A 17,156-nucleotide genomic window follows, 5' to 3' on the forward strand; every position below is an offset into this window, starting at 1 on the left:
AAGAACAAAGCAAAACAACAGAAAAAGCAATGATTTTGCTTTAATGGTTCAGACTACATTGCCAGGACAGGACACACCCTGTGATCTATTGCTGGGTCTGTTCCACAGCTTTAGAGGCCACTGCTGTCTGACCCAGGGGTTGGAGGGGGGCAGCAATAAACCATAACTGGGCACATTCAAACTTCAAACCCCAAGTGCAGAAACCTGGATTATACACATCTGTTGGGTGAATGACAAGACAGTGGTGTGCAGGGCATCTTCAAGGTAAGACCTGGGTCTGCACGGTTGATTGGGCAGTTTTCCTGCTCATGGCACCAGCAAGTGGATTGTGTGACAGAGTCAACGCTGCGGCCCAGCCCCAAGAACAGCAAAGGACACGTTGGGTCATCGTTAGGTGATATCCAGCACACTTCTGATTGGCTCCTGTAAAAGCTGTAGTTCTGCCACACTGCCTCAGCCAGAGCAACTGAGACTTTGTTTTGCCAGCTCTTACACCTTGCCCAATGAGAGGCCAAGAGCTGGGCAAGAAGTATCTGGAAGTGCCACCTCCTGCCTTCCTGACCCCTGTTCATTGTGTGCCTGCAGAAAAGTTCTGCTTGGTCCTCTGTGCCCAGGTAAATACTGTTGCGTGTGCTGAGTACTTCAGAGGGAGCAAAGGAGCCCCCAGCTGAACAACTGGCTGGACCTGTTGGCATGAGGAAGGAGGGAGCGAGAGAACGGTATGGATCATTCTAGCTGCTGCTCCTAGAAAATTTGGTTCTGTGGCTTTAAGAAACCCTGATTGCTGTGAAGGACAGCCTCCAGCAGCTCTTGAGCGGAGACCCCAGGGGTGATCTGTCAGGGTTATTGAGGCCAACTGTGCACAATGCAAGTCCACAGGAATTGTGCTTTGCCAAGAGTGAGCAACCCAGAGGTGAGTCTCCAAGCATGAGGGGGCTGGACTTGATGGAAACATGAACTTGCCACCTGGAAGAGCTTCATGGCCTTTGCCTTCAAGTGGCCTTGATGCTGTCGCTGTGCCAAGTGAGAAAAATGCAGCGCACCAGGGAAGTGGCTTTGGCTCCCCGGCTCCCCTTGCCTCTGGGCCTCTGTAATTGTGCTGATCTGGTGGTATCCCTGCTGCAGCTTCCTGCCTCCACTTTGGCCAACAAAGCTGACTGTTCCTCAGATCATAGCAAGGATGAAACCAGCCTCACGTCCTCCAGAAGTGGCTGCTTTTCAGTGTTGTCCCTCTTCTGCCACAAGCCCCAGTTAGATCCAGCTTAAATTGGCACAGGGACTCAGGGTTCCAGGGTTGGCTTCTGGTTCCTGTGTTATAAACAACAAACTGGGTTTCGTGAACTGGAAGGGTGTGGATGCACTTGAGAGCATCCCTGCAAACAGCTGAATTTGGCTGTGGAAGCAAAGGATCAATTTGGGAAGCAGGCAGCTGTTGTTCTCCCTGAGCCCCCTCTCGGCACATGCACACACACACACACATTCCCTGGTGGCTCATGTGTCATCTGGGCATCATGATACACCAGCATTTCCACTTCAGCTGGCTGCGAGATCAGCTTGTGCTGCAATCAGCAGATGCTTATCTGTTAAGCCGTGAAACTCTGGACAGGCCTCAGAGTCCTCGTCATCTATGCTCTGCGCTCCACAATGGGGCTTGAAAGTTTATCTCCTCTGGCGTGGCAGGCAAAGTGGAGAGGGCTGAGGGCTGTGCATTTTTGAATTCCCAAAGAGGAGGAAGGAACGCATCTGCAGCTCCATTTGTCTTGACACAAATCCCTCTTGCCTTAAGATGCCAGCATTTTGCTGCAGAGGATGGAGGCTGCTGCTTGCTACAGACTCATCCCAGGAATGCAGGAGAAGATTTTGTTGCCCTCTGATCTGTTTGGCAAGGAAACCGGCTTTAAACTAAGGCCCAGACCACCTCTCTTGGTGGCTGTAAAGAAATGCAGCATTCCCTTCGCCCATGGCTACTGCGGTGTCTCAGGCTGTGGAGCCGTTCCCCCCCCCCCCGCCCCCAGAAAGATGCAGTCACCCAGAACAGGGCTGTGCAGTTACTCTGTAGGCTTTGGGGCTTGTGCAGTGCCCCCATCTCCATTGGAGGTCCGGAGAGTCAGTGTGGTTGATGGATCAGAGGGCTGGGCTGAGCTCTGGCCTGTGGTCCCACCTAACTGAATGGCCTCAGCTGCAAGTCGCCACCTCTCAGCCTCCGGTTCAATGTCACTGACAGGCATGTTTCGATAGCAAACCCAGTAAGGACTGCGGCACATTTGCAAAGTGAATGGAGCAACATGATTTGAATGGTGTCAGGCTGGGAGAGAGAAGCTGCTGTTCCTGCCCCATCCTGGCTTTCCCATCCTGAGAAGGAGAGGAGAGGGGGAGAGAGGGGATGCAACCCTCTGGGTCTAGCTAACTGGGTGCCAACAGCAGGTGCCCAGTCTGCCAAGCGGCAACACCAAGTGGCTGACCAGCCATGGTGAGGAAGGTAAGGTAAACTGGACAGTGGGCCCCCAAAGTTTCTGAGGCCCCCAAACCTCAATAGGGTACAAGAGGGTGTGTAAGCCTTGGAAGGAGCCTGTGCTGAAGGGGACCCCAGAGACTGAACTAACTCCCTGTCCCTGCTACAAGGGCATTCAGGCACCAGAGGGCCACCACTAGGGAAAACACAAGCTGGGTCCAGCACTTGGCTGAGAGCTTCTGGTTTAATGCACAACGGGGCAAGAAGCAGTCTCAGCAGCGTGCCTCTTTCCACTGGCACAAAGAGGCCTCCCCAGTTCACAAGGGGACGTACTTAGCTGCTCAATTCGGCCCTGCTCCTTCCTGGCTTCAAAGCAGTTGTGAGAATGCACAGAGTTGCAGGAGGAGAAGCGTGCAGCTGCCCTGATGCTGAGCCAGGCCAAGCCTGTGGATGCTGTGTGCTAAGAAGACCAAAACCCCAAAGCAGCAGCTGGGAGTTAAGGCCACCGGGAAGAAAATGTGCTTTCGGAAGTGAGGGCTGGTTCCACCCTTTCCCAGCAGGTTCTCCTGGCAGCTGGACTTTTGGCTTCATCACATATCCTGGAAGTGTTGTAGAAATGGTTCTGAGTTCCCCCAGGTTCCTTTGGTATAACAAGGTTCCTTTCCCTGGCTGAGACGCTGCCTCCCATCACCCCAGCATTGCTCAAGGCACGTGGCTGAAGAAGGGGGACTTTTTCTCTATTGCTGTGTGCTTCAAGCCGCTCTCCCTTTCCCGTTTCTACTCGTCCCCAGCAAGGTAGCCTCTTGTTGGTGTGTCCATCGCCACTGGCTTTGTTGAGAAGGTAGCAGCAAAAGGTTCAAAAGTGCCTAAGGGAAACAGGGCTGCAGCCGTCTCCCCTAGACGTGGCATCTGCTGCTTGGTGTTGATGGCAATGCAGAGAAGGTCCTGATGGGCAAATGTAACTCATGGCCGGGGGCTAAGCGAGATGATTTTTACACAACCAGCAAGACTGGCAAATGTCTTGACCTGGGAGGGAGGGAGGGAGGCAGAGGAGGAGGCAGAATGAATGTCTCTTAAGGTCACAAATTGCTTGGAATTTGTGGTTAGTGCAAGAGTGAGTGTTGGCACCTTGGTCTGGCTCTGGTTATTCTTCTTTCGGCTTCTCCACAGTAAGGAAAGTGTCTGCTTTGCTGGCCTGGAGCTCTGAGTCGCTGAGGTGCTTCTTCTCCCGGCCCTGTTCACCTTTTGACCTCGTCCAGGATGGGGAGCGCAGGTAGCCGGCCCGGGGGTTAGGGTGGGGGTGGGGGTGCAGACCTATGCCGAGAGAAAGAAAGGCAGGTCGGGACCTGACCAGCACACCTGGTTGCTTCCTCACACCGACAGACCTTTCGTTAGGACTGCCGTTTGTCCGGAATTTCCCAGACATATCTGGGGATTTGTCCGCCAAAAATAGTGTCCAGGCAGAATTTTCAGAAATCGTTTAGAATGTTTGGGAAAATCCAGGTATATGACAGCCTACATTGGAAGTGTTGGGGGTTTTTTTTGGCAAATTTCCTGTTTTAAAAAGCTCAAAACTTTCCTTCTTTCTCTCTCTCTCTTTCTTTCTTTCTTGGAGATTTTGCAAAAATCAGGGCTCAGCCACACTTTCGTCTACCCGTATTTTGATTGCATCGTGTACCAACTAATTCCCCCAGGTCTAAGAGTTTCCCCATTGTTCTGTGGCTGTGCCTTGAGAAAAATCCATTGTACCCGTTGACTCAGAAGCTCGGTAAGCAACATCTCTCTTCGGATTTTCCATGCATCTGAGGAGATCCAGTTCAGTGGGTAAGAACTGGTTTTCGCAAGGCACAGCTGCAGAACAATGAGAAAACCTCTCGGACCCTGGGGAATTACCGTATTTTTCCATATATAACACGCCCCCTATTTTGGGGGACTTCAAATTAAGAAAATGGAAAATGGCAGCCAATCGCCAGCAGCCCTTCTCACAGCCACCAATCACCAGCACTATTGCCACTGAGAATCTCCTGCTCGCAGCTGTGACCAATCGCCCAACCCCACTCTGCACTACCCAAGTATAAGACGAGGGATAATTTTAAAGCTAATGTTTAAATTAAAGACCCTCATCTTATAGATGGAAAAGTACAGTAATCAGGGCAGAATGCAATCAAAATACAAGTCAAGTTTGGACGAGCCCTTAATTTATTACCCATCTTTCCACATACTGGGTGTCAAAGGCAGCTATCTGAAGCAATGTACAATAAAAACAAAACAAATATCCAAAGCAGATAAAACAGCAGCAGAGCAGAAGAGAAGCAGATTAAAACAACTTAAAATTCTCAGTGAGAAACACAAAGTCCTCCCACTCCGGCGAGGGGCAGCTAGTCATGCGCCACGCCAGCTCCCAGCTGTGTCCACATCAAAGGACACATCCAGCTAGTTCCGTGGGGCCTTGATGCGCAGCTCACGTGGGTCTCCCTTGCTGTACTTGTGGCCTGTGCAGCCAATACATTTTGCAAGGCCTGCTCAAAATCAAATAGGCTCCCTTTCCAGATGCAGCCTCCCAGTGAAAGAGGGAGGACTTTGAGCCCCGCATTTTCTGTGGAGAAGTAGAACAGAGGTGTGGGATCCACTGGGTGTTTTTGGCAGATCCCCTGAGAGTCTGCTCGCCTCATTCTGTGTGATCCATGCGCATGATGGCCAATAATAACAAATCAAAAAGCCGACCTGCAGCCTGGATTTCCCTCCCTGCCTCTTCTTGTCTGCTGAGAGTGCAGGGAACTCTCCTCATTAATTCCACTCACACTTTCCCACCAAGGAGGCTGATCTGCATTTCCACTCCATCTGTGTCACTGGGATGCAGCTGCTGCTTCCGCAGACACCATCGCAGACACCCTCTTCATACCCCTCTCAGCACAGCTGCTCATCGTGCCATTGCTCTGGGAGGGGCAGGAGAAGAGGGCCTGGAATCCTGGGATGGGGGAGCCCTCCCTCCTCCCTACACACACAGCACACAAGCCCTCCCTAGAGCAATAGCTTGCGCATCATCCTCAAGCAGATAATGAGGACATCATCACTCAGAGGAGAACCAGCTTGCCCCAGGGAGAAGCTTGATATTTTCCACAATCAAAGAGAACATCCTCTAAGCCAAAGTGTCTCCTTTTCTGAGACACCTGTCAAATGCTATCTGTTTTCTGAGACTCTTGGCACAGCTGGGCTGCTTAATGAGGCGCGCACACACCCCTACCGGCATGCTTGATTAAGCAGATTTCACACTGTCACTCCATGCTTGGGTTCCTTATCATCACAGGTGGGGTCGATTGGCTCAGGTGACCTTTCTGCCGCAGCAGCTCTGCCTGGGGTGATGTGCAAGCCCCACAAGGCAGTTGCCAGGCACTCTTCCCCCTGCCACTGCCCTAGTCTTTGTGCCCTAGATCTTGCCTAGCTGATTAAAAGCATCTTACTCTGTTTGCAATCCTGTTCCCACTTAACTGGCAGTAAGCACCATAGAACTCGGTGGGACTTACCTCTGGCTAGAGATGGATAGGATTACGCTGCAAGAATTGGGCCTCATAGACTCACTCTTGTGCACTGAACATCAACAGTTTTTTTTAAACTAATTTTGAGAATTAGATGCATGACGAAAAAGAAAAAGGAAATTAGGGCACCCGAGTACAGAAACATATTTTGCGGAGCCATAAGGCACCATACAGAGTTGCCATTTTGCAATTGAGTATGCTTCAGGTTGGAAGGCAACAGATCTCAGGGCATACATCTGATGCTTAGGCCCTTTGTGGCATCATGTCTGAACTGCTTCTTGTTAAACTTAAAGCCTGGGGAGGGGAACAACAGACCAGAATTATACTGAAATCAATAAAATCCTACTGAATGGGGTAACAACATTAATCCCAACCAGCAGGAACTATGGTATAAAAAGGAAAGCATTCTAAGAAGCTGCAGAAACGGCAACTTTGTTTGTGGTTAGAACATTTTCTAGGATCAGAACTGGAGAGCAGAGTCGCCTCTCCAGATAAGCTTCTCCTAAGTAATCTCACACTTGCAAGTGAGATTCCTAGAGGGTGGGATGGGTGGAAAGGTGTCAGCTGGAACCCCCCCCCCCCCGATAAGGCACTTGCTTAGCTGCTTTGTAAAGCCAATTTATGTGACATTGCCTCTCCCCACATGCCGAGCAGGATGAGTGCCACATTGATCATTAGATCTGCAGCCGTTGGCTCGACCCAGCAGTCTCATCTTGCGCTCTTTTGTCAAGGATGATAGGAGTTGTAGTCCAGCAACATTTCAAGCGCCACAGCTTGCTGATCCCTCTTTTGAATTTCTCCCCCAACCTATCTTAGGTCTATGCAGATGTATGCAGTTGGAATTGACTAATTAGTTCCTCCATTTTAAAGCTTGCATAATTAATTGGTTTAAGATTCAATCGAGAGACCACGCTTACCAGCAGGGGATTCATTGCCTGTGTTCTCATCGTCGGAGTCAGCAAAGACCTCTGCCAGCTCCTGGTCAGACATGTCTGTAAGCTCAGTTAGGTCCAGAAGGTCAAAGTGCACCTCCAGGGAGGAGACGCTGCTCAAAGGTTCTGTGGAGACAAGATGTCAGTGAGAACCATGACCAGTTAGGCAGTGTGGGAACAGATGAGAAGGCCCTCTGATAGGGTCAGTTGTCCTGGACTCGGACATGCCCTCCCCACATTGCAGATGGTCTGCAGACTGAGGCATGAGAGGGAACACTGGTGAGTTAATGGCCGAGGCAAGATTTGAGCCAGGGACTTTCCTGCAGTGGCGTAACATGGGGGGTGCAGGGGGGGCCGGCCGCACCGGGTGCAACATCTGGGGGTTAGGGTAAGGGGGCGCAAATCCACGGGGTGCAAATCCACGGGTTAGGGGGCGCAGATTACTTGCCTTGCCCCGGGTGCTGACAACCCACACTACGCCACTGCTTTCCTGATTCTGTAGCTCAGCCTTTTAGCCTCTGCACTTTAAATGAATGCAAAGTATTTGTGGTAAGCTCCCAGGATGGGCCTTCCTGCAGCTCCCAGGAGATGCAGCTGTAAGGGAGTCCAGGGTCTCAGGGGGAGTTGCTGAGCTGGGCTAGGGGCCCAGAAAGCTCTTTGCCTTCTCCTACAGCCAGCAGAGAGCCAACTCCTTCCTTCCAGGTTTTACTTACGCCTGCGCTCCGCAACCTGCAGCAGCCCAGAAGTGGGGATTGGGATCCCTCCTTCTTCCTCAGCAGGGGGGCTGTGGGGCTCTTCCACCAGTCCATGTATGGGTACAATAATGGGGGCCAGCCGCTCTGGCGTTTGGGCCCCTTTAATCAGCTCTGAAACGACAAAGGGTTGCATCTGCTTTCAGGAGAGCAGAGGGAGAATCACTACGCAGGCCTGATCAGACCCACCCAGCATCAGCATCCCTTTTCAGTTCAGGTGGATACAGTCAGGCTTGGTGGCCAACAGGTAGGAGAGGCCTGTTTCCCATAAAAGCCTCCCCCCAATTGGCATGAAGGAAGCTAAGTGGGACTGCCCTTTGTTTTTGCAGTGAATTCTGGGAACAGACCCCTAAACTGACCACCAGCCTGGATGGCTACTAGCCACGATGGTTCTGCCTCCACAGTCTGAGGCAATAATGCTTCTGAAGACCACTTGCTGGGAACCACAGAAAGGGAGAGTGCTATTGTACTCAGGTTGTGCTTGCGGGTTTCCCATAGGCACCTCATTGGCCACTGTGAGAACAGGATGCTGGACAGGCTTTTCTAATGCTTCTCTGTCCTTAAACTCCAGCTCTTTATCCAGGCCACTCTTGCAACTTATTCATGGCAGATGAGAAACCAAGGAACAACTTCCACCCCCTGCTTCTACCAAAGCTCAGGTGTTGGGTCACCGTTCAGCTAAGCCACAGCATTCCTCTTTTCTTTGGCTCTCCATTTTTGCATTTCTTCACCCTCCTGTGCTGAATTCGGCTGCAAGGGTTAATCCAGCCTGCCACGTCAACCGTGTCTAGCTGCAACTTGGCTGTCTCCCGTGTGTGTGTGTGTGTGTGTGTGTGTGTGTGTGTGTGTGTGTGTTTTATCCCCTCCTTGCATCTAGCACAGACTGGCACCATGTCAAAAGCGTCTCCCACGGTTCTTCCACTTAAACTTCAGCTTAAGATATTTGCTGTTGCTCTTCCTGCAGGTTCCTCCTGCAGCATCACTCCTTAATAGCTTTCTGTTCGACTCCAAGCCCTTAACCAAGCCTCTGCCAACCAAAGGCCTTCCAGATTCATTGGTGGTAAGTCTGTCAGTGGCTACTAGCCACAATGCCTCCACAGTCAGAGGCAACCTGCTTCTGAACAGCAGTTGTTGGGAATCAAAGTGAGGAGGGGGCTCTTGGGCTCAGCTCCTGCTTGAGGGTTCCCCACTGGCATCTGGGTAGCTACTATGAGAAAAGGACGCCTGGCTGTACATCCATACATATAAAATTTCATATGGAAATCTGTGCCCTCTTTTTTACGTAATAGGAATGCCAACCTGCAATACCCCTGTGGTCTTTGTCCTCTCATCTTCCCTTCCCATTTCCCTCTTTACGTGGTTCCCGTTCAGGCCAAGCCAAGCCACACAGATGCACTTCTGCGGGCTCATGGTCTTAGAATCATATAATTGTAGAGTTGGAAGGGACCCGGAGGATCATCTAAGTCCCACCCCCTGCAATGCAAGAATAGGCAGCTGTCCTATACTAAGGTTACCAGATTTTAAAAATGAATCCGGGGACACTTATTGTTTGCTATGTACATGTGAATGCTGAGAAAGCTGTAAATCTGGGGAATGTCCCCAGGAAACGGGGACATCTCGTAACCTTATCCTATACAGGGATCGAACCTGCAGCCTTGGCATTATCAGCACCACGCTCTAACCAACTGAGATATCCAGGCTTCAAAGCATCATTGTGCAGCTTTCTTCTAGGATGGGCACCCCAAACTGAAAAAGGGGGTAAATGAGCAAAGCTGCACAATCTGCCGCAAGAGGCTCTTTGCAGCTGTGAGGCTATTAACAAAGGGGCTGTGTTTGCAAAGGCAGACACCTGATACACCCCTCCCTAGCCCTTGTTTCCTTCCTTCTCCTTGCCCTTTCTTCTGTTTGCTCAGCCTTGGATGAAGAGCTCATCCAGGAAAGGGGGATGAGTATTAAGCACCCCCTGCCTCATAACTCTAAAAGGACTCCTAGAGCTACCCAGAGAGGTGTGGGACAAAACAGGAAGCGCAGCAGCTGGCTTTGCCTGAAGAGTGGCAAAGGAAGAAAGGTTGGCACTTTCTCCCAGGGCAATTTACAGATGGGTACCAAGAACCTGGGGCTCCTGCTAAGGAACCAGCTGCTGCTGGGAGTTGCAATGACAAAAGACTGGTCTGTTTGAGAGCAGGCCGGCAGGCAGACCCAGAACAAAGGCTGGTCTGTCAGGAGGAAGGAAGATGCCACCAGAGCCACTGTCCTGACTGTGAGCCATGGGCTATGTGTGCTCAGATGTCTCCCCACTGACCCCCTACTCCATGGCCATCAGTTTTGTACCCAAGGGATGGAAGACATGCCAGCAGCCTTGGCTTCGGTATGTGCAGGTAATCCCAGCAATGCAATTGCACAAGTCTAGAACAGTCACACAATGAGAGACTCTGAGTCAGCAGCTTTCCCCAACCTGATTCCCTCCAGCTGTTTTGGTGTATGATTCCCATCAGCAGCACTGGCTGGGGATGATGAGAATTGTGGTCCAAAACAGCTGGAGGGCACCAGGTTGGGGAAGGCTCCTGTAGTAAATCCTCTTCTTTGGTGTTCCCTGTAGGTCATAGCTCAGGTCTCCCCAGATGTTCTGATGAGACGTTCACTTTGCCCAGTGTTGGCAGCTAAGTCAGGGGCCTGTTGTGGTACTCATGACCCTCTCCAGGTGCTAGGACTTTGCATGTGTGCCCCCTCTCCCTCTTTACATCATGGCTGGTGCCAGAAAGGCTGTGTCTGCACAGTCCACTCATATAAAGGGCTCAGCTAGAGAGACACAGAAAAGCAGAACCTCTGAGCTTGGGAAATCACTCTCCGCCTCATCCATTGTGCCAAGGCCACACACAGGCACTGCTCCAGCACCGTGCCAGCTATCAGGCAACTGGCACCCTACAACAGGGGCACATGAGGTTTGTGCCACAAATGATTGGCAGGCTGGGTCCCACCCGCTCATTAAAGGCAGGATGTTGGTGCTGTTACCCAGAACATAAATGCAAATCCCAGCTAGCTAAGCATGCATGTTGATGTGCTGGGAAGACCCATGGTCAACGCTGCTCTCGTTTTTCACATCACTCTCCCCCACAAAACTACCCTCGTCCAGCACTTGTGTCCTGAATTTGAGTCCTCCAGCGTACCCTCACATGATTGCAAGTGTGTGTGTATATGTGCACTTACAGAATTTTGCTGTAGCATCCCTGCACATCACGCTGGAAAAACAAAGTGCTCTTTAATTTCCATGCCTCCTCCTCTCATCCACAGATGTGCAGCAGCAGCGCAATGTGCTCAGCAGGAGGAGGGTGGGGGAGTTGGGCATTGATTCCCAATAGAGATGTACTAGCAGCACTGAATGAAGCGAGGGGCAATATTCCCTAATGGACTGGAGCTAAGGGGAAGGGAGCCCACAGCCCTTGCTTGCTCCAGGGGCAATGAAACTATTAGCATTGAGCAGAGAGAACAAGAAGTCTCCATTTAGCCAGCTCAAAGCAAGGGCAGTGAAAGGGGGAATTTCAGTGAGAGCAACATCTTCTTTTCCTGAGCTGCTGACAACATTTGGGGTTTGAGAATGCCTCCCAAACTACGTTGTGAGCAATCAAGCCATGGATCCAAAGCTGCTGCTGCTGCTGCTGCTGCTCCTTCTTTGCCAGTTCTGCAGTCAGCATGCTCTGATCTATTTGATTGGGATGATGGGGCCCTGGAGAATACATGGACTAGTGTGGGTAACAATCTGGTTGTTTTTTAACCTAAGAGTCATGAAGGGGCTTTGGCGGTGCAGCATTGCCAGCAGAGGTGATGCTCATTTCAAAGGAGGCCCCCAACGTCCAAGAGCATCCACTGTCCTTTTCCAATAGTAGAGACAGAACAAACACGCTTTTCTTCTAGCCCAAACAGAGCTGTTTATTTAACTGTGTCTGGATTCTGTCCAAACTCTTTGCATTTCATCCAACCCATTCTACAGGTTGCAGAACTCCTTGCTGAGTCAGAATTGCCTGTTTAACCTGCAGCAGCTCGTGGTGATCAGCAGATTCCACCTTACAAACAGCTCCAGTAGGGAATGCTTTTTTCCTCCAGAAAAGAGAAGTACCAGGGCTACGGTTTGTCTTGAAACTCACCCCCATTGGTTTGTTGATTTTTCTGGTTAATTTTCTGCGTACATATGTAGTCTGCTTTCCTGGTAAAGTGGCCACCAATGCAACCATTTAAAATCAACTTAATAACCAATAAAAACCAATCTAAACAAAAATAAGACAGATGTTTAACCAGCTAAGTATTTGGGGATTTGCTGCATCCCAGTGGTAAACAAAATATTCTCTGCACATGTTCAGAGGTGCTGAACATGTTCCTCATTCTGCAGCTGAAACCTGGCATGGGAACCATTTTCTGGGCACATCTGGAATTTTGAAGGCGTGCCAATGCCTCTTATCCCGTCTCTCCCTAGAACAGACCCCATCCCTAGAGACAGAAAGAGTGAAAATGCTCACATGCACACATATGCGTTCTGCTTTTCCAAAGGATCTAAATAAAATGCGTAATCTGAGCCTTGAAAAATACATAGAAGTGAAAGAGGATGTGGGAAAGAGCAACATTCTTCCAACTTCCTCCTTTAGTGCTATAGCTATACACTTTTCAAGGGGGAGAAAGTAGGACCCCCCCCCCACACAACTTCACAGGCAATAAGACAGTGAATGTGGGTGGGTAGGCCAAGACCTCAAGGGTGCCATTGTGCTCATGGGTGCCAAGTTGCCAACTCTTGGCTTGTGTATGTGTATTATTATATAGATTCACATGTTATTCCAGTCTAGGGGAAAGGACAACAATTCCCCCCAACTCTTCTTGCTGAGCAGAAGTTGCCAGTCTGAGCCAGGATCCTCTTTTCTTCTTTACAGTATTGACTCATCCTTAAGCCTTGGTTCCTTTTTGAAATATCACTGACATGCTTTTGGTTGGCTCAAAACAAACACAGTAGCCCAGACTCAGGAGGTCACTAGTAACAGCCACATCTAAATGTCAGATTTATTTCTCTAAAGGAGGGTGTGCAATGTTAATAAGGAAATTTTTGGGTCATTCCTGCTGCGGGGGGGGGGGCAGGAAAGAAGGGAGATGCTGTGTTAAAGGATCTTATTTCTGCTTGCTCTCCAATGGAGCACCATAATGCAAAAATCATTCCTTCATAGTGCATTTCTATCTCTAACAAAAGAGTTTTAGATAAGGTTTTGTATTCTCATGTGCCTGCTGCTTTTATGATCTCTTCTGCTTCCTCTGAAATGAATGCATATCCTTCCCCAACTACCCCCCCCCCCAGTCTCCATTTCCCTTCCCTCCCCCTGTTGCCTCTTCTGTGTCAGAAATGTAGGCTGCAAGGCAGGGGCAGGGACAACCTGCAGCTCTCAGGCACACTGCAAAAACGCTCTGCAAGCCATCAGTTCAGGCCTCTGACAAGAGGGATCTGTTCCTCCCCTGGCAGTCTGCTGGGTGGAGAGGGAGAGGAAGCAAGAAGAGGGGTGTCAGAAAGAGAGAGGAGGGGTGTCAGAAAAAGACGGGGGGGGGATGTCAAAAAGACAGAACAAAGGGTGCCAGAAAGAGACAGTGGTAGGCAGGGGAGGGGGAGAAGGGGCTGCTGGAGACAGGGAGAGGTGGAGAAGAAGGGGTGCCTAAAAGTGAGAGAGAAAATAGGCAGCAGTGGAAAAAATGGATAGCAAAAAGAGAAAGAAAAGGAGATGTCACTGCCCATTTTTGACCCTAGCCCCACCCACTGCTGTTATCTGTTTTGCCAACCAACAGTATATAAACCCTACAGATCACCCTAGGGAAGGAGGCCCTTGCCTTGATAGAGAGAGAAAGGTTCCTTGCTGCTCCTGCCAATGAATGCCTGGACTCCTCCTGCTCAGTAGATTCCTCACCTATCTGTGCCAATAGGAGGCTGGTCTGCGCCAGCCCTTGTGTATGTAAAGTGGCCCCCCAGGGCTGGACTCCAGCAGGAGAGGTTCTGCTAACTCCAACTATACTAGAGCCACCCCTGGGTGTCTGATGAAATGCCTCTGGCCAGATCTTGGAATCAGGTTTGAAAATGTGTGCGTGTTTAAATGTTAAAATCGTGCCGATGCATTAGAAGGCATTAATGTTAAGCATCTGCTTGCCAGATTCAGAAATTGCATCCTTCTTCTGAGGCTCCTAAATCTGACAACATCCCTAACGGAAAATGTTGAGAAGGAATCCAATTAGGAGAATTTGCTGGTGACTGTTGAGTTGGAAGGACTGGAGCTGTCTGGGGAAATCACCCCAGCTGCTCTGCGCTGGCTGCCCCTTCCCCCTGCAGCCCCCTCCCCAATCTACATCCTTCCCCCAAAAAGGAGGGAGCCTGCCTGCTTCTCTCAACTCCCATCATCTCAGCTCCTCTCCCAGCCTGCCCCCTGCAGCTGAAGGAAGGGGGCTTGGAGGAGGGTGTGTGTGTGTGTGTGTGTGTGTGTAGAGATTCTCACAACTGCTGCTGACTCATATTAAGTGAAAGGCGCTCCAGGTCACCGGGCCTGGACTGATGGAAGCTGCGCGTTTGGTACGGGGAATAAACGGCTGGCTGCGGATACTCAAAGCAAGAGCTGCCAGGAATCAGGCCAGTCAGAGATGGAAGCCTTTCCATAAATGTGTATGGGGTGGAGTGAGGGGAGGAGGAAGGTAGCAGGGGCCTGAATGAAATTCACGCTTTATCTCTCCAATATTATTCAGCACCCCTTCCCGCCCCCTGCTGGTGGCCAAGAGAGTTGGGGTAAAAGGGCAAGACACGCATCAATCAGCAGCTCAAGCCCTGGGGAGGGTGCTGATTGAGTTTATTCAGCGAAAAGAGGAAAGAACTCTGCAGATGCTCAAGGGCGCTCTTGCGCGAGGTCTATAATTAAAAACAAGCAAAGCCCGGCGGGGTCCTGGGACAACTCGCCTCATCCTGAGCGCTTGTGAAGCACAAGGGGGCCCTCGTTGCGGGTTCCGATGCTGGGCCTGTCTCAGCATCTTCCCAACGGCAGGGCAGCAGCGAGGAGGCGCTTCCCTCCGGCAGCGGAGAACCAGCCTGCCCGCGGGCTTGCCCTGGTCAAGGGAATCTGGCCAGGGCATCGGGCTGCTGGGCTGCCTTTCCTCGCCTGCTGGGCTCCAGATGTGGAACAGGGACGATACCCTCGAGGGGTGCCACAGCTGGGGCAGCTGAAAGATCTTCTGCCTGCTTCTAGGAGGGATAGGGAAGAGATCTTTCTCCAGCTTGGAGCAAAGTGGAGAGGGCGCACACTACTTGCCCTAGGCAAGACCCCTGGAACTGCTGCCTCCCTCCCTCCCGCTCCACTCAAAGCAGCCGGCCAGGCAACTTGCAGCCCCAAGTGCCAAGCAGGCGCCCCGCAAGGCAGCCAGCTCCATCGGGCCCTCCAAGCCCGCATCACCCCGGAGCCTCTTGCAAAGCGGCAATGGACAAACGTGCCCAAACGCGACCTCCGCACCGCGCCCAAGGCAGCCACACCCTCCCCGGCCCAGAAGTCCAGACTCCACTCCGGGAGCATTCCGGTCACACCCCACTGCGCGCCCCATCCATCCTCCCCGGACACACTCCGCGGCGCCTCGCATAAGTTGGGGGCGCGCGGTGGGATCCCCAAGGCGCCCTCCGCCCGAGTCACCACCCTATGATTCGCGGCCGGGGACAGGTCAGTCCACTTGGGGACCCTTCCTGGCCAGCGCGGGGAGGGAGAGGCTAGCGGCCCCGTCCAACTGCCCCCTCGGAGCGTCCGAGGCGCCCTCCTGCCCGTCCGGGCAGCTCCTGCGCAGCAGCGCCCGCTGCAGGCGAGACGGAGCCCCTCACCGCGGCATCGGGGCGGCGGCCCCACTTACTCCGGTGATCCACCAAGGGAGGGAGCGAGGGCGCCCGCTAGGGCTGCGTCCTCCGTCGCGAGCGGCGCACTTACCCGGGGTGGCGGCCCCTCCCGGCCCCTCCATGCGTCCGGGCTGCTGCAGCCGCTGTGTTCGTGCGCTCCTCCGCCTGACGAGCCGTCGCCGCCTCCGTGCGCGCCGCTCTGGTCACTGCACCAGCCGCGCCAGCAGCCCGAGCGCTCATCGCCGGGGAGGAGCAGGAGCGGGGCCGGCCGGCCGGCCGGTTCGGGCGGGGGGCGAGGCAGGAAGGCAGGCGCAGCAGCGGCCGCGGCAGCCCCCCACCTCGGCCGTCGAGGAGCGCCGCTAGGCACTGGCCGAGGGGAGGGGACGGGGGCGGGGTGCGCGGGAGGCGGCCGCGCCAGCGCGCGAATGGCTCGCCTGCCGGTCCGCACCACCGGCTCACCCAGCGGGCTGCTGGGCTGACTTGGGCGTTCGGCTCCCTCCGGAACCTTTTCCGACCGCCTCGCGAAATCGGAGCCCTGGAACGTCGAAAAGCTGAGCGCCTCTGAGCACGTGCAGAGTTCCCGGCGCAATCCGCATCCCGCTGAAGTCAGGGGAAGAGACCTTCTGAATGGCAGGCTTGCAGCGGAGCTGCTGGACCCATGGCCAGGGAGAAGCAGAGACGGAGGCCTCCTTCAGAGAGGGGGGAGAGGGCGCTGCGCGACCTTCACTCCTTTCTTGTGAGGACCCCGGAGACAGCACTGGGTGAAGACAGCCCTTGGTCTGACCCAGAACCTTAGCCTTGTTTTGACATTCTTATGGGGAAGTCTGTTGCTAAGAACGAAAAACCTCCAGTTTCAGGGACAGTCTACCAGAGCATTTCAGTTGCTGGGTGGGGCAACAGCAGAGGAGGGCTGGGAGTTGTGGGTTTGAGGGTGGAACGAAGATGATGCCTGTGGGCATCAGACTGAGCACTGCAAGAAATTCATAAAGAATAAGGCTGTCCAGGACTGCTGATTATGATGGCCTGTACAGGATCAGATGCAGCTGATAGGAGTCACAGGTGGGGAGACAGCTCCTGTTGTACTTATGTTCCACTTCTGGGCTTCCCATTGGGGCACCTGGCTGGCCACTGTGAGAACAGGATGTGGGAGTAGATGGGGCCTCCAGCAAGGCTCCTATTATGAATTTACTGCACCCCCAATAAATCTTTGGACTCCCTAGGACAGCACCACTTCTCTGTGTAGACATTAAAAACCGCCTGTCTCCCACCAGGCTCAGTATCCCTGGGGAACCAGCAAGCCCAGATGGAGATTTGCTTTTCTGTTTTTTTTCTGGAAGAGCCACAGAGAAGCTTCTTTCTCATCAGTCGTGCTTTGCACCTCCCATGTCCCCAGCGGGGAATGGAGGGAAGCTGGCATCTCTGCCAGCTGAGCTGCACTAGGCTTTTATTCCAGTCTCTGGCTACAAAACCTCCATTTTCTTTATCCCACCCCACTCTACTCCACCCCACCCCCAAGCAAGAGCTTCTAAGAACAGATCCAGGCAGAAATCCAAGCGGAAAGCCCCAATTAAGCAATGCCAACAGGAGAAACCCCCTGGCTGTTGTCTT

General features: G+C 52.5%; 1 protein-coding gene across 1 annotated transcript; it reads right to left on the minus strand.

Annotated features, from left to right (window-relative positions):
- Nucleotides 1-24: 24 nt before the first annotated feature.
- DBNDD1 (dysbindin domain containing 1) lies at nt 25-15,791 on the minus strand. The gene is made up of 4 exons (XM_081920250.1): nt 15,640-15,791; nt 7,634-7,786; nt 6,906-7,046; nt 25-3,766 (listed from the first exon to the last, which is right to left on the minus strand). The coding sequence occupies exons 1-4, from the start codon at nt 15,668-15,670 to the stop codon at nt 3,597-3,599; spliced, it is 495 nt and encodes a 164-aa protein (XP_081776376.1). The 5' UTR covers nt 15,671-15,791; the 3' UTR covers nt 25-3,596.
- Between the last annotated feature and the right edge of the window lie 1,365 nt (nt 15,792-17,156).

Source organism: Podarcis melisellensis, assembly GCF_964234715.1.
Source record: "Podarcis melisellensis genome assembly, chromosome: 8".
Classification (NCBI taxonomy): Eukaryota; Metazoa; Chordata; class Lepidosauria; order Squamata; family Lacertidae; genus Podarcis; species Podarcis melisellensis.